Source organism: Lagenorhynchus albirostris, chromosome 7 (assembly GCF_949774975.1).
Source record: "Lagenorhynchus albirostris chromosome 7, mLagAlb1.1, whole genome shotgun sequence".
Taxonomy (NCBI): domain Eukaryota; kingdom Metazoa; phylum Chordata; class Mammalia; order Artiodactyla; family Delphinidae; genus Lagenorhynchus; species Lagenorhynchus albirostris.
In genome coordinates, this window is record NC_083101.1 from 30,804,135 (window position 1) to 30,831,885 (window position 27,751).

At 38.8% G+C, this 27,751-nt stretch overlaps 3 protein-coding genes across 6 annotated transcripts in view; 2 read left to right on the forward strand and 1 right to left on the reverse strand.

The window, feature by feature from the left end:
- Window positions 1-5,089: 5,089 nt before the first annotated feature.
- ZNF189 (zinc finger protein 189) lies at window positions 5,090-16,693 on the reverse strand. Of its 3 annotated transcripts, none has more exons than XM_060153368.1 (3): window positions 16,291-16,693; window positions 15,475-15,601; window positions 5,090-7,844 (listed from the first exon to the last, which is right to left on the reverse strand). In XM_060153368.1, the coding sequence occupies exons 1-3, from the start codon at window positions 16,321-16,323 to the stop codon at window positions 6,124-6,126; spliced, it is 1,881 nt and encodes a 626-aa protein (XP_060009351.1). In that variant the 5' UTR covers window positions 16,324-16,693; the 3' UTR covers window positions 5,090-6,123. The 3 variants fall into 3 exon arrangements, with proteins under 3 accessions (XP_060009351.1, XP_060009353.1, XP_060009352.1); XM_060153370.1 differs by having other exon boundaries at window positions 15,475-15,556; window positions 16,291-16,692; XM_060153369.1 differs by having other exon boundaries at window positions 15,475-15,559; window positions 16,291-16,691.
- Window positions 16,694-16,866: 173 nt separating this feature from the next.
- Window positions 16,867-25,258, forward strand: MRPL50 (mitochondrial ribosomal protein L50). 2 transcript variants are annotated; one of them, XM_060154722.1, is made up of 3 exons: window positions 16,867-16,987; window positions 22,185-22,461; window positions 23,463-25,258. In XM_060154722.1, exons 1-3 carry the CDS (start codon window positions 16,896-16,898, stop codon window positions 23,490-23,492), a joined length of 399 nt encoding a protein of 132 aa, XP_060010705.1. In that variant the 5' UTR covers window positions 16,867-16,895; the 3' UTR covers window positions 23,493-25,258. The 2 variants fall into 2 exon arrangements, with proteins under 2 accessions (XP_060010705.1, XP_060010704.1); XM_060154721.1 differs by lacking the exon at window positions 23,463-25,258 and having other exon boundaries at window positions 22,185-22,950.
- LOC132523476 (acyl-coenzyme A amino acid N-acyltransferase 2-like) overlaps window positions 23,474-27,751 on the forward strand; it is an 80,212-nt gene continuing 75,934 nt past the window's right edge. Inside the window, exon 1 of the mRNA XM_060154719.1 lies at window positions 23,474-23,510. The gene's annotated coding sequence lies outside the window, so the exon portion shown is untranslated. The remainder of the gene's footprint in view (window positions 23,511-27,751) is intronic.

The following is a 27,751-nucleotide window of genomic DNA, read 5'->3' on the forward strand; positions in this document are numbered from 1 at the left end:
CCGCGCACCACAACGAAGAGTAGCCCCCGCTCGCCGCAACTAGAGAAAGCCCACGCGCAGCAACAGACACAACACAGCCAAAAAAAACGGAAAAAACCAATCAGCTCACCCCTACCATACCCAAGGCCACAAAACATTTTTGAAGGAGGTGGAGAAGGAAGGATAACCAATACAAATTAGGAACAGTAACATCAAAAAATGATTGGAATATCTGAACTAGATTTTTAAGTTGAAATGTACTCTGCAAGAAAATATTCTCAATTGGGTATGCTGTGTATGCCCCTAGATTTGCTGATGACATCCTCCTTTAGGAAGACAGATGAAAGTGAAAGGCCTCACTCATCAAAATTACAGAGAAATGGAGTATTACAGTAATTTCTTTTTCTTGCCACCAAAGACTCCTTTCACTTGTTCATTTTATTTATTTATTTACTTTGGCCGTGCTGTGTGGCTTGCAGGATCTTAGTTCCCCAACCAGGGATTGAACCCAGTCCCACAGCAGTAAAAGCACCGAGTCCTAACCACTGGACCACCAGGGAATTCCCTCACCTGCTCATTTTATTTATTTTTCTTTTATTGGAGTATAATTGCTTTACAGTGCTGTGTTAGTTTCTGCCATACAATGAAGTGAATCAGCTATATGTATACCTATATCCCCTCCCTCTTGGACCTCCCTCCCACCCCCCACTCCACATCCCACCCATCTAGGTCGTCACAGAGCACCACGCTGAGCTTCCTGTGCTTTATAGCGTGTTTCCACTAGCTATTTATTTTACACATGGTAGTGCAGATAGGTCAGTCCTAATCTGCCATTTCATCCCACCCTTCCTTTCCCCCCGTGTCCACATGTCCGTTCTCTATGTCTACATCTCTATTCCTGCCCTGCAAATAGGTTCATCTGTACAATTTTTCTAGATTCCACACAAATGTGTTAATATATGATGTTTGTTTTTCTCTTTCTGGCTTACTTCACTCTGTATGACAGACTCTAGGCCCATCCATATCTCTACAAATGACCCAGTTTCATTCCTTTTTATGGTTGAGTAATGTTACGTTGTATATATGTACATCTTCTTTAGCCATTCATCTGTTGTTGGACATTTAGGTTGTTTCCATGTCCTGGCTATTATAAATAGTGCTGCAATGAACATTGGGGTACATGTGTCCTTTTGAATTATGGTTTTCTCAGGGTATATGCCCAGTAGTGGGATTGCTGGGTCATATGGTAGTTCTATTTTTAGCTTTTTAAGGAACCTCCATACTGTTCTCCACAGTGGCTGTTTCAATTTACATTCCCACCAGCAGTGCAAGAGGGTTCCCTTTTCTCCACACCCTCTCCACCTCATTTTTAACTGTTACCTACTGTGATGGCTAATTTTATGTTTCAACTCTACTAGACTAAGGGATGTCGGTGAAACATTGTCTTTGGGTGTGTCTGTTGAGGGTGTTTCTGAAAGAGATTTGTATTTAAGTCCTTAGACTGAGTAAAGAAGATTGCCCTCAACCATGCTGATTTGCATTATCCAATTTGTTGAGGGCCTGAATCAAAACTGAATGAGGTCAGATTTGTTCTCTGCCCAAGTGGGGTATGCATCTTCTGTCCTTGGACATCAACGCTCCTGGTTCTTAAGCTCCTTTGGACTCAGAGTGAATTACATCATTGGCTTTCAGTTTTCCAGCTTATGAACAGCATACCATGGGACTTCTTGTACTCCATAATCACATGAGCCAATTCTTATTATCTATCTGTCTATCTATCCATCCATCCATCCTATTGGTTTATTGGTTCTGCTTCTCTGGAGAATCCCAAAAGATATACTAATTAATATTTTTTTGCTTCATCTACTTTAACCTTAATTTTCTTTCAAAATTGTTCCATGTGTTAATTCACATAAGGAATTTGAGTAATGCCATTTAAAGTTCAGTCTTTTACTTTAGTGGGGCCCTAAACAAAACCCCACAAGCCCTCCTCAAGTTTTTGTTTGGTTCTCTCCATTGTCCCTAATTGCTACTCCAAATTTTACTATTGACAAGGCTCCCAACTCTACCCCTCATGGTGGCCACCCCTCTCCTTCTCTGACTCTCAAAACATGAATTTGACTATTTTTTGGAATTGGGTCATCTCAGGTGTATTCTATTTCTTCCCCTTCCCCCAGACACTAAATCTGTCCTCTTTCCTTTTCTCCCAAATGGGAGGAAGAAAGCCTCCATAGTAAATCCTTCCATTAGTGCTAAAATTCATTTTTGCTTATCTAATAACTCAATTTCCATTTGCTCTCCTTTATCTTCAACTTCTCCCTCAACTGGCTATCTATTCAGAATGGAAAAATACTTTTTTTTCTTTAATCTTGATCTATATCCCTCCTCATATTCACAATCTACTTTTTATTCCCTTTTACAGACCAGTAAAATTAAGTAAGACGAATAATCAAAAAAGGATTGCCATTTTTTTTTAACTAAAGACATACATTCAACAGGCCAAAATTACTATTATTTCATGAAAGGACTTTTTTATTTTAAAAGGGGGGCATTATTTCAGAAAAAGATTAAGTTCTTGAATCAACTTAGCTTTTTTTTTTTTTTTTTTGCGGTATGCGGGCCTAGGCTCCAGACGCGCAGGCTCAGCCAGCCGCCATGGCTCAGGGGCCTAGCCGCTCCGCGGCATGTGGGATCTTCCCAGACCGGGGCACGAACCCATGTCCCCTGCATTGGCAGGCGGATTCCCAACCACTGCGCCACCAGGGAAGCCCTCAATTTAGCTTTTTTACAAAGCTACTCTATTGTCCTTGTTTTTACCATTTGAATGTAGAATAGTAAACTTTTCACCATGAATTGATAGTATTTGAGAATTGATGATCTACACTCTTCAGACACTATTTAAGCCTCTGAAAACTGGCCCTTCCCAATTTCAGAAGCTGTTCTTATAGTACTCATTAATGACTTTCTAATAATCCAATCTAAAGGACACTCTTCAACCTTTCTTTGATGTCTCTGCAGCACTCTTCTAGGTCACTTTCCTAGTTATCACTATGTACTGGGTTTTTGATACTTCTGGCTGTTCCTCTCTGTCTCCTTTGAATCTTGCCCATCCACTAAACAAGAGTGGGCCTCAGGATTCCATCTCTGGATTTCTTTTCTTGCTTTATTTTTTCCTTAAATCTTACTTAATTCAGTTCTGTGTCTAAACACATGAATTCCTAAATCAATTTCTAACCTAGATCTTCCCTGTGCACCATGTCCACATCTCCAATTATTTTCAGACATGTCTGTCTCACAGATAAGCCAAACATTACATGCTCAAAAACTTTAGTAATTAATTCCTTACTCCATACCGGGTGCACTGTCCTCCCCGACCCTTTTAGTAAGAATACCAACCACCCAAACCCACCTTGCATCTTTACTCTTTCTCACCTTCCTCATCCAATTAGCAATCAGGTTTTACTCTGTATTTCTCAAGTTCATCTCCTTTCATTCCCACTGCCTTAAAGACACCACAATCTCTCAGTAGTACTACTCTGAGACTCTTGAAGTTAACACGGAAACCACAGGCCCTTGAATGCTTACTTTGTGGAACTTCCTGAGGATAAGATCCCCAGATCTTAAAAAGGTCAAGAGCCAATTTTTTCCCTCCTATTCACTTCCACAATGTTTCCTGAGTTAAAGTGGAGGCACCACAAGATGTGTGTTGTGTAGTATTTGGAAAGGTACACAAGGGAAGAATCTGGGATACCAGTAATATTTAAGCTGGGTGCCAGTTATATAGAGGTTTAGTTGTGAAAATCCAGAGCTATATTCTTAAAATGCATCCTTTTCTTATACACACCATACTTACCTACAAGGAAAACATTACCACAGGATTTCAGGAGAAATCAAGTCCTATCTCTTTAGCACTATAACTCTTGTTTATGGGCACCTTACCTCCTGCCACATTCCCATCACCAAGCAATCAGTTCACTCTGTAGCTACCGGATCCTCTCACAACTTCGTCTTCAGACAGTATTCATCTTTCCTGGTACTTGTCTTTTAGCCTCATCTTAGGCATTATTTCCTCTTGAAAGATTTAACTTTCTCCTTCCCTCATCTTCTGGCACTTCATATCCCTCTCTAAAGTCCTCTGCACATTTCTATCTTTTTGTTGTAAAACAGCAGTGTATACTGCAATGTACTTGCTTTAAAAAAAAAAATCATCTTTTTTGGCTATGATTTTTACAGCCAATGAATTGTATACATAAGCAAGAACTGTTTCGCTGTTACAGGAGTTTGGAGCTGTCACTCCAGATTCACATTCAAGGATGTTAAAAATTACGTACTTTTAGGAATATCTCAAATGACCATGGCCCCAAATTACAGTGAGGTCAACAGCCAGAACTTCTGCTCAGCAAGACAATCATATGATACAATGCAATTTCAGCAAAAAGCAGAGAAATGTTTTCGTGTGCATGCAGTGAAAACATACACTTTGTGTTTTTCAGAACACAGGATTCCATCTCTGCATTTCTAAGAACCTCATTATTAGTTGTGACTCTGGGCTGGGGAACCACTGGTGCAGAACAAGTAAAACAGGGAGATTTAAGGCAGGAGGATAATTTTATTGAAAAATTAAGTGCATTATCAGCTACCTTTTGTACTATTCACTGAGTTACAAACTCTGTTTTGAAAAGTTAACTGTATGGTAACTATGAGTACTTAATTTGAATAAGGAAGTGTACAGAGAGGTGTATTTCTACACATACCGTAACATTCACATTTACGTGTGCATGCACACACACATACGCACATACTCAGAGATGGGAAGATGAAAGTTTGGAGGTGATGTTTAGAATGTCTAGGTTATAGTTGAAAGTGAGGTCTTTTGCTTAAACTATTAGGAAATTAGAATTACCGAGTCCTGGTGATTTGGAATTATATACTCAGGAACTAAAGAACCTGGATTTAACCTTAATTGAACTATCCCAGAAAAGGTAACAAGTCAGAGGTAGAAAAAGTGAGAGCAGTTTCCTTTAAATCCTTGATTCTAACTTTTAAATGCTGTAATATATTTGACAGGATAGATTTTACACTAGAGTAACAAATAACTCTTACACAAAGCAAAAAACAAAACAGGTTTAATGATTAGAAGAGATGAATAGGTTTATAATAACCATTAACTAAGGAAGCCCTAGAACCAGAAATAAAGATTTTAAAATTGCATGCAAAGTCTAGTTACCATAAAAATCAAAGCAATACCAAAATATCTCAGCTTCCTAGCATAGACTCCAGGTCTTTTTATTTCCAACTCTTGGTAATCAAAATATTTACACTTTCACATGCTACTGGTAATGGAGGAATAAGATTTAATTTGTCTAGGACTACAAATATCTTTCACAGATTGGAGGGCACAAAAAGAACAGTGTCTTCCTCCACCTTTTTGGGCCCATCTTGGGAAAAAAGAAAAGGCACTCCCAAAGGCTCCTTGGTAACACCTTTGCTAGGTTTGTTAATTACATAATCTGTACATTTACTTTATATGTAAAATTAATGGTCCACTCATTTCACAGATCTGGGAACCACATGGCATTGGAACTGCCTTTAACCCACATGCCAAACAACTGGATTAGACAATGACAAAAGCTTTGGATGCCAGTTTTTTAAAAAATGGGGGGTTTGTTTCCTTGAAAACTTAAGCATATGCTTAATTATTGGACTTGGCATGCATAGCCAAACATGTCATGGAACTGAAAGAACCACCATGTATTATGGTGCTAGAGGACTCTGAGCAATTAGGCTAGTTTTCTAACATCAGCTGCTTCCAACTCCCTTATGCCAATGTAACTTTGTTCTTCTCCCTTTATTAATTATAACTAAGTGCTCTGAACCTGGGTTTAACCTCTCTGCTGAAAGATTTGTAAAAGAAAGATGCTTAAATTATTGAGTCCTTCTCTATGATCGTCAAAACAAAGAGTAATGGAAATCTTCAACTGCCTGTGGGCAGCTGTCTATTATTCACAGAACCTTTAGAAACCATTTGCCTGAGGCCAAAGAGAACCTGCTTTATCACTAAATCTTGACTCACGTTGAGCCATACTGAAACTGCACTTGGGTAGCTGGTCTCAAGTCAAACCAAGCTTAAGTATTTCTCTATGTTTACTGCATCCATGTAGTGTGCAATTTTTGATGCTGAATAAGAGATATATGGCAATTGAAGGCTTCCCCACAAGCATCACATTCGTGGGTTTCTTGAATTTTCACCTCTGCATGGATCTTCTGATGGTTGACAAGGCTGCGCTGTTGACTGAAACTTTTGTCACACTTCTCACACTTATAAGGTTTTTCTCCTGTATGTATTCTCTGATGCTGAATAAGGCCTGAGTTCCGGCTAAAGGCCTTCCCACATTCATCACATTTATGGGGTTTATTACCTGTGTGAACACCCTGATGTCGAATAAGATTACAGAGTTGACTAAAACTTTTGCCACACTGTCTGCACAAATAGGGTCTCTCACCAGTGTGGATTCTCTGGTGTTCAATAAGAAATGAGCTCCGACTGAAGCTTTTCCCACATACAGTACATAGGTAGGGCTTTTCACCAGTGTGGATTCTTTGATGTTGTACTAGATGAGCACTGACACTAAAAGTTTTCCCACATTCATCACATTTATAAGATTTTTCCTTAGGGTAGACTTCCTGCTGTATAATAAGATTGCAATTTGGATCAAAACTTTCCTTGGTTTCATTGTATGAATAAGTCTTCTCTCTGGTGTGGATTCTCTGATGCTGAATAAGACCTGAGCTTCTACTAAAGGCTTTTCCACATTCCTCACATTTATGGGGTTTGTCCCCTGTGTGAATTCTCTGATGACGAGTAAGGTTGCAAAGTTGACTGAAGCTTTTCCCACACTCTTTGCACTGATAAGGTCTTTCACCTGTATGGATCCTCTGATGTTCAATAAGGAATGAGCTCCGACTGAAGCTTTTTCCACATTCAATACAAAGAAAAGGCTTCTCACCAGTGTGGATTTTTTGGTGTTGTATAAGGTATGTACTTAATCTAAAGGCTTTCCCACATTCACCACATTTATGGGGTCTTTCCCCAGTGTGAATTCTCTGATGTTCAACAAGTAATGAATTTCGACTAAAGCTTTTCTTACATTTGGTACAGTGATAGGGTTTCTCACCAGTGTGAGTTCTCTGATGTTCAATCAGGTGTGATTTCCAACTGAAGGCTTTCCCACAGTCACTACATTTATGGGGTTTCTCACCTGTGTGAATCCTTTGATGTTTAACAAGGCTTCTTCTCTGGCTGAAGCTCTGTTTACATTGGTTACACTGATAGGGTCTCTCTCCAGTGTGGATTCTCTGATGTCTAATAAGGGTTGAGCTCACACTAAAGGTTTTTCCACAGTAATTACACTCATAGGGCCTTTCCCCAGTGTGGATTCTCTGATGTTCAATAACAAATGAACTGCGACTGAAACTTTTCCCACATTCATTACATTGAAAAGGTTTTTCTCCCGTATGGACCCTTTGATGTTGAATGAAATGAGCCTTGCGGACAAAACCCTTTCCACATTCTTCACATTTATGACATTTCTCTTCTGAATTTGGTCTTTTACGGATAATGCTAGTGTTTCCTCTGAACATTCTTTGTTCCTGGGTCAAAGATTCCCTTGGTATTTCCCATAAGAAGATTCCTCTCTGTTTATCTAACCTACCAACAAGTTCAAAGGTTTCTCTACCCATAGGATCCTGGTCAATTTCACTTTTGATTCTTGTAACTATTACACCCTGTGGTTCCACTTCTTCCTCAATTTCCTCAATTTCTTGTTTCACAGTTGGCTCCTCATCCTTATCTCTGTTCAAAACATCTGGAATGATAAATGGAAAATAGAAACATCAGCCTAGCTCTTGCCAGCAAGGAGAAACTGTCAGAAAAATAAGATAATTAAGATAAATGATCTACTATGTGCATAAAATGTAGTTTACTACATCACAGCATCCTTGTGATGGTTACATTAGTTCATATATATAAAGCATTTAGAACTACCTGGCAAACAGTACAAGCTATATAAATATTTAGTATTAGTTATCTGATGAAATGTTTTTCTTGGAGAAAGCGTATGAAAAGAGTGTTTACGAGGCACAAAATGCATCAGCAGGAGAAAGGAGGAAGGGCTGATAAATCAACAGCGAATTATGCAAGGTAAGATGGGCAAACAAAGAAGTAAAACAAGTAGTGGCAGGATAAACTAGCCTATCAAGGAAGAAAGGATAACATGGGAAGAAAACAGTTGGTTCAGGAAAATTTAGGATGAGGTAGCATTATGGGAATGTGAATAAACCAAATAACTGACAGAAAAGAAACATAAAATGATGCTGAGAAGGATAAAAGACAAAAACCAGGGGAAACAACAATTCACTCATTAATAAGAATTTATTTATTGTGATCAAAAGCATTCCAGGCATTGTATAATGAGTTAGGATTTAGAGATAAGGCAAGAAGCCCCCTACCAAATGGAATGGGTGACAAGTACAAATGGGGAAAGAATATAATATGGTAAAGAAAATATTAAGTAAAATAGCTCCTACATCAAGAGACAAATGGCTTTTAAAAAACTGGGTTGAAGTGACATGGACTCTATGATATAGAAAAACAGGAAAAAAACCAAAAGAAACATGGTTAGAGCTAATGGAAGAAACTAAGAAAAAGAACAGTCTGTGGTAGCTTATGACTTCACCTACCACAAATACTACAATCTTCAAGTATACATAATTCTCATGGCTTTAAAGATATAAGGCACAAGTTGGAACCATCTATTTCCAACTGAGAGTCTGCATGACATCTGAGAAATGATAATCTTGCATGCGTTGGAAGAAAGATAACATAATGGTCTATGATATAACAAAGCAGCGTAGAGGACACTTAAGTCTGCCTCTGACTTCTTTCCTGATTTTCTGTCTCTTGCTGCCTGTTGGATGACTCCATGAGAAGATTGTATCACCACCAAATTTATATTTGGCCCTAAACAATTTCCCTTTTTAGACTTCCTCTTTTCTTTCAATTTTCTAGTCTTCTAACTGTGGAGTCATCTTTGAAGTTTCTTTTCACTTACTTCAGTCATTATTTTATTCCAAAAAAACTTCTTATTTCCCTAAGAAACTTTATTTCTGCCTACGTCTACTTACAGTGCTCTCTCTCAAATTCACTTTCAGTACACTGTGTTTTCTTTCACTCAATGAAAAAGTATGAGAGAACTCCCTCACCATTCTACCTCCTACCTATAAAATTACCTTCAGTGGTACATGAAGATATATCCCATTCTTATCCAAGGCTAATTCATCTACTCTCTCTTGATCCCACTTGCCTCTGGGCACTTGTTCAGTTATTACCATTTCTTCCTCTTTCTTCAATCTGTATTCTCCATTGACACCTTCCTACCAACATACAAATATATACAACTTTATCTTGAAACCTGAAATCCTTTTCTAGGTGAAATCCAAGCTTTGAAAAAAATCTTAACACTGTACCTCTCCGTTTCCTATGTTTTCAATGACCAACCTCTTCCCATTCAATCTATTCTACAACCTACTATAAAATCTGATTTCTGTTTCCAGAATCTAGAGAAACTTCTCATTAAATCACCAATGACTTTCAAATAACAAATACAATGGGCATTTTTTAGTCCTTATTTTACTCAGCAGCATCTGATACTGTGGACTATTCCTGTTTCTTGACACTGTTTTTGTTCCTGTGCTATTATATTCTAGGTCCCTCCCTACTTCTTTTCTTTGTCCTTTTCTAATACATTTCCCTCATGTATTTTTCTTCCTTTGTCAACTGTTTAAGGTTATTGTTACCCATGTTTACATCCTTATCTTGCTCTATATACACATCCTCTGAATACTGCCACTTAAATGTCTCAAAAAGAGCTCACAATTAACATGACCATCATCATTTGCTGTCATGTCTGTCTCCACCTCTAATCATCTTCCCTTGAGAGGCATCACCATCCATCACACTAAAGTCCCAAAGCAGGAAATCATCCTAGATTTCTCCCTTTTTCTTACCATTAATCAATCACCAAAATCAATGATTCTGCTCTTTAGCATTTGCCTTCTCTCTCTGTTTTCCTTGGATTATTGCAAAAGCCATCTAATAATCCTTGGCTCTTGTCTTTAGGCTGTATCTATTTCACTGAATCCAGAGAGATCTTCATAAAATGGAATTCTAATCATGTCACCACCTATAGATTCACTAGCACTCCATTATCTCTAAAATCAAATCAAATTCCTTTACACAATGATGCTCAGCACTTCATGAGGTCTCTTAAGCTTTAATTCACCCTCCTACCCATGCTCTCACACTTCAAGTGGGCAAATTGCTTGTGCTTTAGTCTTTTATGCCATTTCTTGGCATATCTCATTTATGAAATGTCCACTAACATTGTTTACTTGGGAAACTCTTGGTTTCTCTTTAAGATTCAGTGCAAAGCAACTATAAGGCCTTCACTTAGTCCAATAGATGATTTAAGCGCTCTGTTTTTGATCACCAGCCCTTGTCCATTACTGCATTATAGTATTATTACACTGTACTTTTAACTTTGTCTTTTCCATTGGATTGTAAGTTCTTTTTGAGAAGGTAAAGTTTCTTCATAATGCTTACCCAGTGGATATTGTTCCAGGGTTTTACTCAAAGGAATAATACAAAATTACATTATTCACAGATGATATGAATGCCTACCCAAAATTCCTAAAAGAATTAAATGAAATATAATAGTGATAATAGGACTGACATATAAAACAAATACTGGTTCTTACTACCAAGAATAACCAGTTAGTAAATATTATAGAAAAATAAAATATGCTTTTCATGATAATAAAACCCATAAAACCTAGGAATGTATCTACAAGAAGTGCAAGATTCATAAAAATAATCCATACAATTTTTCTAAAGGACATAGACAATGAAATAGAGTCAACCAAATTGCTAAAGGGAGTCAACATTATAAGGATCTTATTTCTTCCCAAACCAACCAACAAACCTAACTGTATTCCAACAAAAATCCCACGAGCCAGTTAAAAAACCCCAAGTAATCTAAATTTCAACCAGAAGAATGCAGAAAACTAGTTAAGTACAGTTGACCCTTGAACAACACGAGGGTTAGGGGCACTGACCCTCCACACTGTTGAAAATCCATATATAACTTTACAGTTGGCCCTCCATATCCATGGTTCTGTACCCACGGATTCAACCAACCACAGACTGTGTAGTACTGTACTACGTATTTAGTGAAAAAAAATAATGTATAAGAGAACTCAAGCGTTCCAAATCCGTGTTGTTCAAAGGTCAACTGTATACCCTGAAAGAGAATATGAGTGACTTAATCTTACCAGACATGAAATATAATGTATTGCTGAAGTAAATATAACAGAGAGGCACAAGCATGAAAACAAATAGGTCAAACAGAAAGACAGGTAAAATAAGTGAGTCTAGGCTTCCACACATGGCAGCTTAGAAATGACTAGCCATTAGACCTGGGCTTGGTAGCTATAACCACCTTCTGAGGTATCTGCCGTGCTTGTATGTTCCCATCCTCTGGTCATAGCTAATTTTTCTAGAGTACACAGTTGCCTCTCAGTTTTCTAGGTAAAAGAATGAGAGAATGGGGAAGGACTTGCATTCCTAGGCCTAGCACAGTGCCTTATAGTTATTTATCGAATGAATGAGTAGTTGAACAAATAATTGGAAAGAGCCTATAATTAAAGGAGGAAAACAGTGAATTTAAGGTCTTACAGGTACAGCAATTCCCAATTCTGTCAAGGTCCAATCTGGCTCAAGTTGTCTGGAGATAAGTCATTAAAACCAAAGAAGTCTATTTCAGCTGAAAGAATTGAAAGATCAAGAACTAAGAGATCAAGCTGTCAGCTGTATCATCAACATAGTTCCTAAAGTTTTTAAAGAAAAATAGAAAGGATAGGTATGACTGAAGAGGCAAAATTACAAAGCTAGATGAGTTGTGTTAAGTAGAGCAACAGGATGAAGTGGAGGAAAACACTATAATGGAATAGTTTTTAATAATTGTAATCTCTCATCAAGGGAGCACTCATCAAGGGGATGGATATAGAGTTTACAGAGGAGGACGAACAGGCTGTGAGGGGAGAAATAATAACCGATGAAAAGCTGTATTTCAGCTACAATAAAGAAGACAGCCTAAAAGTAGGAGATCACAGATGGGCTCACTGCCATTTTACAGTACTAGGCACAGGCAAGGCTGGGCATTTGCCTGGTATTATCAACCAGGGCACCATATGGGTGGAAAAAGCTGTCAGTGACTCAGAGATACCATAGCTAAATGGAAAAAAATACCTAGCCTGACATGGCTGGAGACTGAAGTGGTATCCTGGAAATAACAGATGAGGCTAGAAAGCTAGGCAGGGGCTGTATAATGAGGTGCTAGTATGTAGGACGAAAAATTAAGATTTTTATCCTTTAAGCTGTCAGAAATCACCAAAAGTCATAAGCAGTTAATAACACAAAATCACTTTGGTGGCAGTAAAGAGAACATATTAGAATAAAGGGAGACTGGAAGCACAGGGCTAGTTTACAGGCTAATGCAATAATTTTGTCAAAAGATATTGAGTCTTAAATTATATTCACTCAGTCACCCAAATATTTAAGAAGCATATAATACATGCCTGGCTCTGTGCTAAGTGCTGGAGGAATCAAATGAAAAAAAAATACAGTTACTGTCCTCTTGAAGATCAGTCTGTTTAGAGAAATAACATAATGATTATAGTACACTGAAATAAATTCAACAATGGAAGCGTATACAAGATACCACAGAGAAAGGAGTACTTAATTCTGAAGAGGAGGCCCTTGAGATCTTAGCGGATTATCTGAGTTATTTATGTGGTCTTCAAAAGGAGATGACTAAGAAGTTGGAGTTCAACAGAGAAGATAATGACAATGATGATGAAGATAACAGTTGACATTTATATTGTACTTACTACATGCTGGTCAGTGTCCTAAATGCTTTACATATATTAACTGAGTTAATGCTCATAATAATCCTAAGAGGTAAGTGCTATTATTATTTACATTTTATATTAAAAAAAAAGAAACAGGCACAGAAAGGTTAAGTCACAAGGCTAGTAAGTGGTGGAATCAGGATTTTTTACTTGGACAGTTAGGCTCCATACTGCCTCTCTTAAGTAGAGATTAAGATTTGGGACATACCATCACATAGCAGTAGCTGATGACCTGAGTGTAAATAAGGTCTGCCAAAGAAGGTATATAGTCTGAGAGGAAGTCTGAGAATGCAAGGCAATAGAAGGAAGCAATAAAAAGTTTCAAATATCTATAGAGAATTAAATACAGTCCAAAAAGAATCTACTGCATTTGATAATTCGATTATTACACACCAATGTTAAACAACTGAGCAAGGTGTAGAGGCACTAAAAGGGGATTAGAGATAATGGGAGGTAAAGAAGTAGAGAACACACCTTAACTACTCTTACAAAAATCTGGCTGTGAAGCAAACAAGTAGTAGGTTACAGGGAGCAGCAAGAGAGACTGTGGCTCAAAGGAGAGTTCTAGAGCCACGAACATATCTGTCATCAGAATAAAGGTACCAGGGGAGAAAGAATAGGGACTGAAACTACAAGAAAAAAAAAAGACTGATAAATTATTGGAGAATGTGAGAAGACAGGCAACCTTAAGTGTGCAATGAGGGGCAGAAAACTTGAGAGTTCATGTGTAGTGGCCACTATCTTCTCTGTGAAACAGAAGGTGAGGTCCACCACTGAGTGATGGACCCAAGGAAAACTCAAGTTTTTGGAATAGTCACTAAAAGGAACAGGGGCATGAGCAAATCAATGATAAAAAATTTGCTGAAATGTAAAAACCCAGTGGAGACTAGAAGAAAGAAAAGCCATGTATATATACAGGGCACCAATCCGTTTGGATAAAAAATTTCTCTTGCTGTGTTTAGCAGCTCAGGTACGAGAAAAGAAAAGGCAGATTTTATAATCAGTACAGGATTTGAAGTTTGCAGAATGGGTAGAACATAATGACAAGGTGGCAAGAGAGCATGCTGGTGATCATTTTATATATAGGTCCATGGATTAGATAAGGAGGTGAAGTCAGGAGGCAGTCGAGAGCCTGGGGGAAAAAAGAAGTCAAGGAACAGGAAAGATTAAGAATAAATAGGTTTGGACTTCCCTGGTGGCGCAGTGGTTAAGACTCCGCCTGCCAATGCAGGGGACATGGGTTCGATCCCTGATCCAGGAAGATCCCACATGCCACGGAGCAACTAAGCCCATGTGCCACAACTGCTGAGCCTGTGATCTAGAGCCCACGAGCCACAACTACTGAACCCGTGTGCAACAACGACTGAAGCCCACACACCTAGAGCCCGTGCTCCGCAACAAGAGAAGCCACCGCAATGAGAAGCCCACGCACTGCAACAGAGGAGTCCCTGCTCACCGCAACTAGAGAAAGCCCACCCACAGCAACGAAGACCCAATGCAAACAAAAATAAATAAATAAATTATTAAAGGAAAAGAAAGAATAGGTTTGGTAGGAAAAGTAGACAGGTAAGAATTTACAGTAAGCTCCATGTGGGCAGAGATCATGTCTGTTTTGGTAACCCCTATTTAGTTATAGTCGATAAACATCTACTGCCTGAATAAAAACAAGATATTGGTCAAAGTATAAGATATTGGGGTTTAAGATTTGCCTGTAATGACAAAATTGAGGGTAGGATCATTGATGTGAGGTGCTGAATAAAAATGGAAAGCAGGGTCCCTGAAGACAATATGGTCAAGATACAGTGAGGCTGAAGTAATGACAGCATGATCGATGGTATGGGTTAGCAAAGAGAAGATTCTGAAATGTGACAAAATCTATGTGAGGAACCAAAAAAAGCTGACAGATGACAGTGAAAAGGAATTGAGAGGGTAGGGCAAGACAGCTGAGACCTCAAAAGAGAGAAACTGTGTTTGAAGGTGGAAGACGAATGCTTTGGGAACAGCACTGAAAAGTTAGGAGAACAATTATTTTTCCCTTTCAGCCTTGAGACAAAGGATGAGAGGAAGGAAGAGGATGTAGGAGAATAAGCAGCCCCTGCCAGAGAAGTGGTGTCCTTGGGAAAGTGCCAGGTTTCAGTTAAGGCCAGGAGGGGTAGGGAACATTATGTGAGGAGGAACAGGGGCTCCAGAAGGCAGAGTGAAAAGGGGTGGGAGGAAAGCAGTGGGAGGATGAGCCAGGAGGGAAAGTACAGAGCAATATGGGAATGAGATTACGAAGATAGGAAGCCAGAAAAGCTTGTATTTTGGTCATTGCAAGAACGGTAGGGATGAGAGTCATGGAAACAATTCATGGCTGAAAGGTTTGAATCAGAACTTTGGAACAAATCAGTTTGGTACGGTGCTAGTTCAAGTGTTCTGATTTCTTATAGTTTCTTAGATATTTTCATCAGAGAAACAGCAGATTCTTACCCAGTGAGACCAGGTTTCCATAATTCTCCATCATGACATCTTTATACAGGCTTCTCTGAGCTGGATCCAGATAATCCCACTCCTCCTGGGTAAAAAACACAGCCACATCCTCAAATGTCAGCAACCCCTGAAACAGTATGATTTCTGTAGTCAGTTCTTGTCTCAAGGACAATTCTACCACTGAAAGTAGCAGAAACAATCACTTGTCAGGGCCCGGTAGGCTAGGAGGAACATGATACTAAGAGTTCCAAATGGGGCCCAATTCTGGGAACCGACAGAATTCAGACAAGCACATCAAATTAGAGGATAACTGAGCTGGATCTTTGTCTTCTGTATTGAGGAACCTAAGGATAAGGCTTTCTGATTTACTCATTATGCCCTAGTATTTGAATTTTAGTAAGCTGCCCCAAGGCCTTCCCAACTTTCCTGCACCTTATTGCCCCACTCGATTCTCTACAAGCACTGCCTTGAGACCCGTTTCAATTCAGATTTCTCCAAGCGTCTACTTTGGGTCCAGGCATCTCGGCAGGTGTAGGAGACACAGGGGAGGATCAAAAAAGATACCTCACCTGGAAACACTCGTAAATGAAAACGATAGTTTGGAGCATTACCAATTTTCTTCAGCTGATTTATCAAGTCACTTTTGAAAAACGGAGCCAGTGGTCAGTTTTATCGCGAACGGCGCCCCAGTGTATCAGGGGGTACTTCACTGCAGCGCGCTGGCCCTCAAGACCGCGACCCGAGAGATGGGGGGGCGGTGGCGCGGCCTAGCTCGGGAACGGCGAGAGAACGGGGATACCCGGAGGGGCGACTTACCTTTGGCTCTGGCGGGGGGCTAGGCGAGGCCATCTCTCGGACAGAAAATCAGGGCAGGAATCCGGGGTGGCCGCACGAAAAGGAGCCTCTGGCAAGGCCTACCCGGCCGCTGAAGATTAGGCCCGAAGAAGGCGAGGCCTCCAGGCTGGATCTGGCCAGGTCCTGCCTCGGACCCCGAGCGGTCACGACCCCAGCAGCATGTCAGATGCGCTACTTGGCCGCCCCCACCCCGAAACCCTTCCCCTGCCTGGCTGCGCCGCTTTCAGGCCTCGCTAGAGCCTCCTCCCGGTTGCCAGTTCCTGCTGCTTTCAGCCAAAGAACGCTATGCTCGCCCGCCCCCGGACCAGAAGGCGTCACCCGGAACGTTCCCGGGGCGCCCCTCAACTACAACTCCCGTCATGCTACGAGAGAGTTCCCGGGTCCAGCCTCCCCCGGCAATGGCTACCGAACTACACTTCCCTGAGTGCAAAGGGTGAGGGAGCCGCTCGTGAGTCTTAACCGAGGAAAAAAGGGAACACTTGCCACTAAGCTTACATTTGATTGGCTGATCTTGCGGCGTCACAGCCGGCTGGGGGCGGAGCTCTGTCCTGAAGCTCTCATGGAACATGGCGGGTCTCTGGGTGTGCGGCGTTGCCAGAAGAAGCTTCACGTGGATAGTCTCAGGGGCGCCACGCAGAGGTTTTTGGTCTCGATTCAGGTAAAGTGGAAGGTTAGACCGTGGGTCATGCTAACGGAAAGTAAGGAGAGAAACTGAGAAGGATGAACTAAGACGGGACCCTGGTCCTGCGCCACCAGGGAAGGGGCAGGAAAGTGAGTTAGGGTTCTGAGCTCAGAAGCTTCAGCGCCGGTTTCCGCGAGCGGTGGGGTCCCGTCACTTCTTTTGGCGTCAGTTTACTCATCTTAGAACCGAAATACCACCCCCTTACCCTTCCACTTCACTCGTTAATTTATTGAGTAAACCGTACTGCCGTGTGTTGCAGAGTGTAGTGTGGTGTCGGGAAACAAGTGACTCATTTGGGACGAGCAGCCCAGGAACATGAATGTGAAAAGTACTCGATGAACTAAATTCATTTGCGGGGTATATTTCTTCACAAGCAAGATTCAGAGATGAAGTGCAATCTCCTCATTTTGTTCGTTCATTGATTTACTCAGCAAATGGTTTTTAGACAGGTGTCCTGGCCCAGTATTTCTCTAAGTAGGATACAGCAGCGGAAACAAAATCCCTTCTCAAAGCGTAAGTACTCTGGGCAAGAGAAAACTGAGGCCGCACAGAAAGGGAGTATTTTGCTAAAAGTCAGAAAGTAAGTTTATGACAGAGCTGGATCTGGAACCCAGGCCTCTTAACTCCCCATCTACTGCTTTTCCCACAATACCATGTGAAGTTTTGTAAAGGTAAGTCTATTTGACTCAGTGTTAGGACATCAAAATTTGTAGGAACCTTAGGGTGCCGATATATGCCCTCTTAGATTTCAAACAAAAACTCCTTCAATGCAAAAGGGTTTTTATCATCAGCTTATGCATTTATTAGCTTCCCCTCTATTTTGGTTAATATTTATTATTATCTCTCAAATCTCCTTCAAGTTTGTTTCGTTCGCTCATTCAACAAGTATTTCTAGAGTGTCTACTATATGCTGGGCATCTAGGTGTGAGGGATACAGTTGTTAATAAGACAGACTAAATCTTTGTCTTTATAGAGCATATGTAATGGTGGAGGAAAAAATGCACAAATATAATTTCAGAAAGTGGTAAATTATGAAGAAAACTAGAGCACAGGCGTGTATCTTGGAGGTACTGCGGTTTGTTTTCAGACCACGGTAATAAAGTGAGGCTCTCAAAGCATGTTATACAAATTTTTTGGTTTCCCAGTGCACATAAAGTTATGCTTACACTGTACTGTAGTGTGTTTAATGTGCAATAGCATTATGTCTAAGAAAACAATATACATGCCTTAGTTAAAAAAAATACTTTATTGCTAAAAATGCTAACCATCATCTGAGCCTTCAGAGAGTCATAATCTTCTTGCTGGTGGAGGGTCTTGCCTTGATGTTGATGGCTGATGATAGTTCAGGGTGGTGGTTGCTGAAGGTTGGGGTGTCTTGCAATTTCTTAGTATAAGACAGCAAAGTTGGCGGCATTGATTGACTCTTCCTTGAATGATGATTTTTCTGTAGCATGCAATTCTGTTTGATAGCATCTTACCCACAGTAGAACGTCTTTCAATATTGGAATCAATTCTCTCAAACTCTACGCCTGCTTTATCAACTAAGTTTTTGTAACGTTCTAAATCCTTTGTTGTCTTTTCAACAATCGTCACAGTATCTTTAGCCCGAGTAGATTCCATCCCAAGAAACTATTTTCTTTGCTTATCCATAAGAAGCAACTCTTCGATGATGGGGTTTTATCATGAGATTTCAGCAATTCAGTTACATCTTTAGGGTCCACTTCTAATTCTAGTTCTCTTGCTATTTCTACTACATTTGCAATTACTTCTTCACTGATGTCTTAAACCCCTGAAAGTCATCTGTGAGGGTTAGAAACTTCCAAACTCCTGTTTATGTTGATATTTTACCTCTTCCCATGAATCACGAATATTCTTTTTTTTTTTAACGAATATTCTTAACGGCTTCTAGAATGATGAATTATTTCCAGAAGGTCTTCAAATGACTTTGACCAGATCCATCAGAGGAATCGTTATCTATGGCAGCTGTAGCCTTACAGAATGTATTTCTGAAATAATAAGTCTTGAAAGTAAAAATTACTCCTTGCTCCGTGGACTGCAGAATGGATGTTGTGTTAGCACACATGAAAACAGCATTAATCTCGTACGTCTCCATCAGGGAGCTCTTGGGTGACCAGTTGCATTGTCAGTGAGCAGTAATATTTTGAAAGGAATCTTTTTTTCTGAGCAGTAGGTCTCAACGGTGGGCTTCAAATATACAGTAAACCATGTTGTAAACAGATGTACTGTCTTCCAGGCTTTGTTGTTCCTTTTATAGAGCACAAGCAGAGTAGATTTAGCATAATTCTTAAGGGCCCTAGCATTTTCAGAATGGTAAATGAGCATTGGTTTTAACTTCAGGTCACCAGCTACATGAGTCTCTAGCAAGAGTCAGCCTGTCCTTTGAAGCTTTGAAGCCAGGCATTGACTTCTCCTCTCTAGCTATGAAAGTCCTAGATGACATTTTCTGAAAGAAGGCTGTTTTGTCTACATGGAAAATCAGTCGTTTAGTGTAGCCACCTTCATTATCTTAGCTAGATTTTCTGGATAACTTGCTGCAACTTCTACTTGCTGCTTCACCCTGCACTTTTATGTTATGGGGACAGCTTCTTTCCTTAAGCCTCATGAACCAGACTCTGCTAGTGTCAGACTTTTCTTCTGCAGCTTCCTCACCTTTCTCAGCCTTCATAGAATTGAATAGAGTTGGGGCCTTGCTCTGGATTAGGCTTTGACTTAAGGGACTATTGTGGCTGGTTTGATCTTCTATCCAGACTTCTAAAACTTTCTCCACATCAGCAATAAGGCTGTTTTGCTTTTTTAACATTTGTGTGTTCACTAGAGTAACACTTTTAATTTCCTTCAAGAACTTTTTCATTGCATTCACAATTTGGCTAACTGTTTGGCCAAGAGGCCTAGCTTTCAGCCTATCTTGGCTTTCAACATGCCTTCCTCACTCAGCTTAATCATTCTAGCTTTTGATTTAAAGTAAAAGATGTGCAACTATTCCTTTCACTTGGACACTTATAGGCTGATGAAGCGTTACTAATTGGCGGAATTTCAGTATTGTTGTGACTCAGAATAGGGAGGTCAAGGAGAGGGAGAGAGACCAGGTAACAACCAGTTGGTGGAGCAGTCAGGACACACACAGCATTTATCAATCAAGTTTGTTGTCTGTATCAGCATGGTTTGTGACACCCCAAAACAGTTACAATAGTAAGTCAAAGATCATTGGTCATCACCATAACAAATATAATAATAACAAAAAAGTTTGAAGTATTGCATGAATTCCCAAAATGTGACAGACACGAAGTGAGCAAATGCTGTTGGAAAAATGGCGCCTGTAGACTTGATTGATGCAGGGTTGCCACAGACCTTAAGCTTTTAAAAAAACACAATATTTGCGAAGTGCAATAAGATGAGGTATGCGGTATAAGAGATTACTGAGATGAAAGGAATAGATTACGTTTCATTATGATGAGATGTGACTGGAGTAGTTTGAGGAGAAAATGGGAGGTGAGGAAGTAGAGACTATAAGCATAGTCAACTCTTTTGGGAAGTTTTGTTATAAAGGAAGCTGGAGTGGAACATGCAATCTGGGGAGAATTTCCTTTAAAGATGGGAGATCCTACAGCATATTTGTGTGTCATGGGGATACTCTAGTAGATAGGGAGAAATTGGTAAAGAATTGATGCAGAAAGAGGGATAAATAGCTGGAAGAGTCTTTGAGTAGGCACAGAGGAATAGTGTTACAAACGATTTTCTTGACTAGACATTGTTCATTTCTGGTACCCTCCAATTTCTGTAGGGATGATCAATCCCAATCAGATGCCAACTCCATAGAAGACAGGAGTTAGTTTATGAACATATAAGCACTGAAATAATGTGTCAAGACAGATTCCTTCACATTGGCCCATTTACTCAGTACTAGTTACACAAGCAGTTTTAAAGGACCCCGAAATCAATAAACAGATCTCTGTTTTCAGGAGTTTATAATCTGGCACAGTGGTTCTTAACTGGGGACAGTTTTGCCCACCAGGGGACATTTGACCATGTCTTTTGGTTATTATGACTGGAGGACAGGAATGCTACTGGCATTTAGTGGGTAGAGGCCAGGGATGCTGCTGAGCAACTGCAGTGAACAGGATAGCTTCCCACAACAAAGAATTGTCCAAAATGTCAATAATGTTTGGGCTGAGAAACCCTGATCTAGTAAGAGAAGTAGAATGTAAATAAAATTAAAACTCAGGTATGATGCAGTATGCTCTGAGAGCAATATATAGTGCTCTGATATATGTGGAATCTTAAAAAAAAAAGGATACAGATGAACTTACTTACAAAGCAGAAATAGACCTACAGACATAGAAAACAAACTTACGGTTACCAAAGGGGAAAGTGAGGGAGAGGGATAAATTAGGAGGTTGGGATTAACATATACACACTACTATATATAAAATAGGTAACTAACAAGGATGTAATGTATAGCACAGGGAATTCTATTTTGTAACAACCTATAAGGAAAAGAATCTGAAAGAGAATATATATATAAAACAATCACTGTACTGTACACTTGAAACTAACATGACATTGTAAATCAATCATACTTCAATTTAAAAAAAGTACTATGAGAGATCAGAGAAGCTTACAGTTATACTTGATTGGGGAACTCGAGTAAAGCTTGCGAGAGAAGAGTGTTGTCCCAGGACTTAAAGGATAAATAAGATTTCTATAAGTGGAGATGAAAGATAGTTATTTCAGATAGGATATAACTTGAGCTAACATGTGATATCAGGAAAGTGGGAAACAGAAAGTAGTTTAGTTTGGGTAAGGCATAGAATGTATATAGGAGATTAGTGGGAGATGAGGTTAGAGAGGTAGATTGGGTTTGGATCTGGGAGGACCGGAAATCCCAGAGGATTTACCTTCTTCACCCATTCTTGGGAATTCTTATAGCATGTAAAATCTGAAATTAGTTTTTGTTTTCTCTTTGTGGCAGTTTAGTTCAACTATAAACTTCCAAGGGCAGGGGCCTATCTGACTCTTCTCTCAACACTGCCCAGAAGAGTAGTAAGTGTGCAGTATATTGATTTAGATTGATGGGCAAAATTAGGTCTTCTGTTGGTCAGCTTCTTTAATGCAGTGAACTAAAGATTCACGTATTTGTTTTTGATCATTCCAGAAAAGAGAAACAGCCAGTGGTGGCTGAGACAGTAGAAGAGGTGAAGAAAGAACCTATTCTGGTGTGTCCACCCTTACGAAGCCGAACATACATACCACCCGAAGATCTCCACAGTCGTTTGGAATCTCATGTCAAAGAAGTTTTTGGTTCATCTGTTCCTAACAATTGGCAGGACATCTCCCTGGAAGATGTTCATCTGAAGTTCAGCTTCTTGGCACGTTTAGCTGATGACTTGGGCCATGCAGTGCCTAACTCCAGGCTTCACCAGATGTGCAGGGTCAGAGATGTTCTTGATTTCTATAATGTGCCTGTTCAGGATAGATCTAAATTTGACGAACTTACTGCCAGTAATCTGCCTCCCAATTTAAAAATCACTTGGGGTTACTGAGCAGTTTAAAGGAGGAACACGTTGAAATAATTTTTTTTCCACCTGAGAAGGGGGCTGCTTATCAGACATTTTGATACTTTACCATGTGAAATGCTGTCAGAACTGGTCTGTAAATCCACTTTTTCCTGTGGAAGGATGTATCGTCTGCCTTTTTTTTAATCATCATGAATCGACAAATATTTTCTTTTCACATTTGCTGAAACTTTTTTTTAATGGAACCAGGTCATTAATAATTTATGAAAATATATATTACATAACAAATAAGGTAACATTTATAAAAGAAACAAATCTGTGTCGTGTATTATGAAAGTTGTTTCAGTATTCGCTTTACTGTATAAGTAGAAATAGTAGGAAATAATACTGTTCAATCTAGATTAATCTCTTGGAATTAAAGTAGATTTCTTAAAGTGTGTTTGTAATTTTTTAATGTGAAATTTGCTTTTCTGCCTTGTCATTTTCTTAATTTAAGTATTATAAATGAAAAAGTTAGAATATGTGTTATTTTGGTAAAAGATAGAACAGATTCTATACCTAAATGAATATTCTCTTCAAAGGAGATGGTGTTTATTTCAAACCCTTTTTCTTTTCTGTAACTTTTAAAAAGTGGCCTTGAGTACTTACGAGTATCCACTAGGGTGATAAGTCTGCAGACTTTCATGTACCTAATTTGTGGAAATTACTCAAAATAGTGAGCTAACCAGATGATTCTGAATGATAAAAAATGAGAAAGTGATAAAATTAGGAATTATTCTTTTTCAGACTTTAGATATGGCTAGAGAGTAATGACACAAGAAGAAGGAATTGCTTATATTTTATCTTGACTACAGATAATTCTGAAAGAAAAGTGATAGGTTTTAAACAAAGGAAATTGTATTTATTTTCTTTTCTAGGGTGACTCCTTTGAAGAGGGAAGAAATTAGTTGGATATATAAATTCTGGTATGTTTATTAGAAAAATAAGTTACAGTATGGTCATGCCCTATAAATGTCATCAGTGGACAATTAGATTTTCAATAACCTCTACATTGAAGATCTTCAGAAGTACCTGGAATGTCAAAGTGTTTGGAGCCCTGGAACTTAAACATTAGAGCTGTTTATCCCTTCTGCTTCTATGTGAAATGGGTTCAGCGTGGAAACATTTGAATTTTATATACAGGATTTGATTATCTCGTTTCCCACACAACTTTTACTTCTAATCTGGAGACACAGAAAAATGTGCAAAGGGCAAGGTGGAAGTAAGAGATGGTGAGGGCAGTGTGCAAAAGCACTTGGTTTCATGTGGAGAGCTGCAAAGCCAGCATTCATGTAAATGTTAGGGCCAAAGAAATTACTCCTTCATAACTTGGAGCAGTTTCTCAAAATTTAATGTGCTTATGAATCACTTGGGATCTTTTTTAAATGCAGATTCTGATTCTGTAGGTCAAAAGTGGGTCCTGAAATTGTCTATAAAGCCCCTAGGTTATTCTGATGATGTTTTGAGTACCATGACCCTAGAAGCTAGTATTGAGGTGGGAGACAAGTACTGCCCCCTGCAACCGCAGTCCTGGAACGTTTAGCTGGTAGGGAAGGTAAACTGCACATTCATCAATAACTCTAGAGGGCATCACTGGTTTACAGCCCAATATAATATATCAGAATAATGACCTATAGTTTTCCTGGAAAGATTAAATTAGGTTTGCTAACTTGTTTCCTGAGATAACTAAAAACATATAAAAGGTTTACTTTTTAAAAAATTAAATGATTACTATATAAAAGTGTTAGCAGTTTTACTCTGTTGGGCCGTTGAACTCAGTGTGTATGCTTACATAAAAACTAATAAAATAGAGATTCAGGTTAGTAGAATGGATGGTCTTACACAAACAGTGCTAAATAACAAAGATTCAACTGATTAATTAGAAGATTCTAATTGGCTTTATTAAATGATTCATGAATCAGGCAGCATCCCCTCCAGCAATAGAGAGCTGCTCTGTTGAGCTTCAGAAAAGGAAAGTTTTTAAAGGCAGGAAGCAGAAAAAAGGAAATTACTAGCAAAAATGCATTGTTTTAGGCAAGATCACCCTCTTTAAGGGGAATGGATAGGGTCTATCTGGATTACCTCCTAGCGCTGACCAGGAAATTCCAGATTGGCTGATTAAAGGTCACACTCCTGGGGAAGGTCGAGTCTATGATGAGGTTAGATATTGTCTGGGTTTGCTGCCCTGTGGCTTAGCACAAATGACTTCATTTTGGGTTTGTCTCCTTTTTAACAACAGTATATATTTCAAGCAGCATAAAAGAAACTTCTCCCTCTCTTTTTAATTTTAACGTGTCATTTATAAAAGTAGCACTTTTTTTTAGAAAATTGGGAAAGAGAAAAAATACCTTTTCCATCCACCAGATAATCACCTAACATTCTTGTATATTAACAAGTGAAAAAACCCTTTTTTCCTGTATTTTAAAATTTGCTATGACATCCTGTCCTGTGACCCCTTCACACCATGAGTATTTCTATTCATCTTTAAATAGTCTTAAGAATAATAGATTTGATTAATAGCATATTGTTCCATAAATGCATGTTACATAATTATTCAACCAATATTCTATTACTGGATTTTAAATTGTTGCCAGTTTTTTGCTTTTATGTTATTTTTTAATTTGGCTTTTCTAGTTTTTTGAGTGTGTGCCATAAAACGCCTTCCTACTCAGAAGTCATTCCACTCTGTCTTTTTTTAAAAATTAATTTTTTTTCTTGTTACACTTGTTTTTAATTACACACATAAAACGTAGAAGTTAATTGTAGAAACATTAGAAAACACAGATAACCAAAATTTAAAAAAACTTTCACATGGTGATGATAATTATTGACACCTAAAATATGTATTTTTACAAAAGTGGTTTTGTATAATACAATACATATTGGTTTATTACTTCTCTCTTAAAATATGTATTTGTTTTGTTAATAAGTATATTTCTCCAGAGTCATTTTGAATTACTGCTTGATTCTTCATTGAAAGATACATGCTATTTAATTCATCCTGAACATACAGATTGGTTCTATGTTTTGCACATATAAACAATACTCCAGTGAACCCCACCTTGTACATATACTTTTTTTTTTAACATCTTTATTGGAGTATAATTGCTTTACAATGGTGTGTTAGTTTCTGCTTTATAACAAAGTGAGTCAGTTACATGTATGTTGCCATATCTCTTCCCTCTTCCGTCTCCCTCCCTCCCACCCTCCTTATCCCACCCCTCTAGGTGGTCACAAAGCACTGAGCTGATCTCCTTGTGCTATGCAGCTGCTTCCCACTAGCTAGCTATTTTACATTTGGTAGTGTATATATGTCCATGACACTCTCTCACTTTGTCACAGCTTACCCTTTCCACTCCCCATATCCTCAAGTACATTCTCCAGTAGATCTGTGTTTTTATTCCTGTCTTGCCTGTAGGTTCTTCATGACTTTTTTTTTTTTTTTTTTTAGATTCCATATATATGTGTTAGCATACGGTATTTTTCTCTTTCTGACTTACTTCACTCTGTATGACAGACTCTAGGTCCATCCATCTCACTACAGATAACTCAATTTCATTTCTTTTTATGGCTGAGTAATATTCCATTGTATATATGTGACACATCTTTATCCATTCATCTGTTGACGGACACTTAGGTTGCTTCCATGTCCTGGCTATTGTAAATAGAGCTGCAGTGAACATTTTGGTACATGACTTTTTTGAATTACAGTTTTCTCAGAGTATATGCCCAGTAGTGAGATTGCTGTGTCATATGGCAGTTCTATTTTTAGTTTTTTAAGGAACCTCCATACTGTTCTCCTTAGTGGCTGTATCAATTTACATTCCCACTAACAGTGCAAGAGGGTTCCCTTTCCTCCACACCCTCTCCAGCATTTATTGTTTGTAGATTTTTTGATGATGGCTATTCTGACCGGTGTGAGATGATATCTCATTGTAGTTTTGATTTGCATTTCTCTAATGATTAATGATGTTGACCATTCTTTCATGTGTTTGTTGGCAGTCTGTATATCTTCTTTGGAGAAATGTCTGTTTAGGTCTTCTGCCCATTTTTGAGTTGGGTTCTTTGTTTTCTTGATATTGAGCTTCATGAGCTGCTTGTAAATTTTGGAGATTAATCCTTTGTCAGTTGCTTCATTTGCAAATATTTTCTCTCATTCTGAGGGTTGTCTTTTGGTCTTGTTTATGGTTTCCTTTGCTTTGCAAAAGCTTTGAAGTTTCATTAGGTCCCATTTGTTTATTTTTCTTTCCATTTCTCTAGGAGGTGGGTAAAAAAGGATCTTGCTGTGGTTTATGTCACAGAGTGTTCTGCCTGTGTTTTCCTCTAAGAGTTTGATAGTGTCTGGCCTTACATATAGGTCTTTAATCCATTTTGAGTTTATTTTTATGTACGGTGTTAGGGAGTGTTCTAATTTCATACTTTTACATGTACCTGTCCAGTTTTAGCAGCACCACTTATTGAAGAGGCTGTCTTTTCTGCACTGTATATTCTTGCCTCCTTTATCAAAGATAAGGGGACCATATATGCGTGGGTTTCTCTCTGGGCTTTCTATCCTGTTCCATTGATCTATATTTCTGTTTTTGTGCCACTACCATACTGTCTTGATTACTGTAGCTTTGTAGTATAGTCTGAAGTCAATGCGCCTGATTCCTCCAGCTCCATTTTTCTTTCTCAAGATTCCTTTGGCTATTTGGGGGCCTTTTGTGTTTCCGTACAAATGGTGAAATTTTTTGTTCTAGTTCTGTGAAAAATGCCAGTGGTAGTTTTATAGGGATTGCATTGAATCTGTAGATTGCTTTGGATAGTAGAGTCATTTTTACAATGTTGATTATTCCAATTCAAGAACATGGTATATCTCTCCATCTATTTGTATCATCCTTAATTTCTTTCATCAGTGTCTTATAATTTTCTGCATACAAGTCTTTTGTCTCCTTAGGTAGGTTTATTCCTAGATATTATATTCTCTTTGATGCAATCGTAAATGGGAGTGTTAATTTCACTTTCAGATTTTTCATCATTAGTGTATAGGAATGCCAGAGATTTCTGTGCATTAATTTTGTATCCTGCTACTTTACCAAATTCATTGATTAGCTCTAGTAGTTTTCTGGTAGCACCTTTAGGATTCTCTATGAATAGTGTCATGTCATCTGCAAACAGTGGCAGCTTT

Bases quoted from the DNA above. Each gene is read 5' to 3' on its own strand.
- ZNF189 (XM_060153368.1), bottom strand. From the start codon at position 16,323: ATGGCCTCGCCTAGCCCCCCGCCAGAGCCAAAG. The intron at 15,602-16,290 runs GTAAGTCGCCCC...ATACTGTTTCAG, and splicing joins GCCCCCCGCCAGAGCCAAAG to GGGTTGCTGACATTTGAGGA. The intron at 7,845-15,474 runs GTAAGAATCTGC...TTATCATTCCAG, and splicing joins TGGAAACCTGGTCTCACTGG to ATGTTTTGAACAGAGATAAG.
- MRPL50 (XM_060154721.1), top strand. From the start codon at position 16,896: ATGGCGGGTCTCTGGGTGTGCGGCGTTGCCAGAAGAAGCTTCACGTGG. The intron at 16,988-22,184 runs GTAAAGTGGAAG...TGATCATTCCAG, and splicing joins GGTTTTTGGTCTCGATTCAG to AAAAGAGAAACAGCCAGTGG.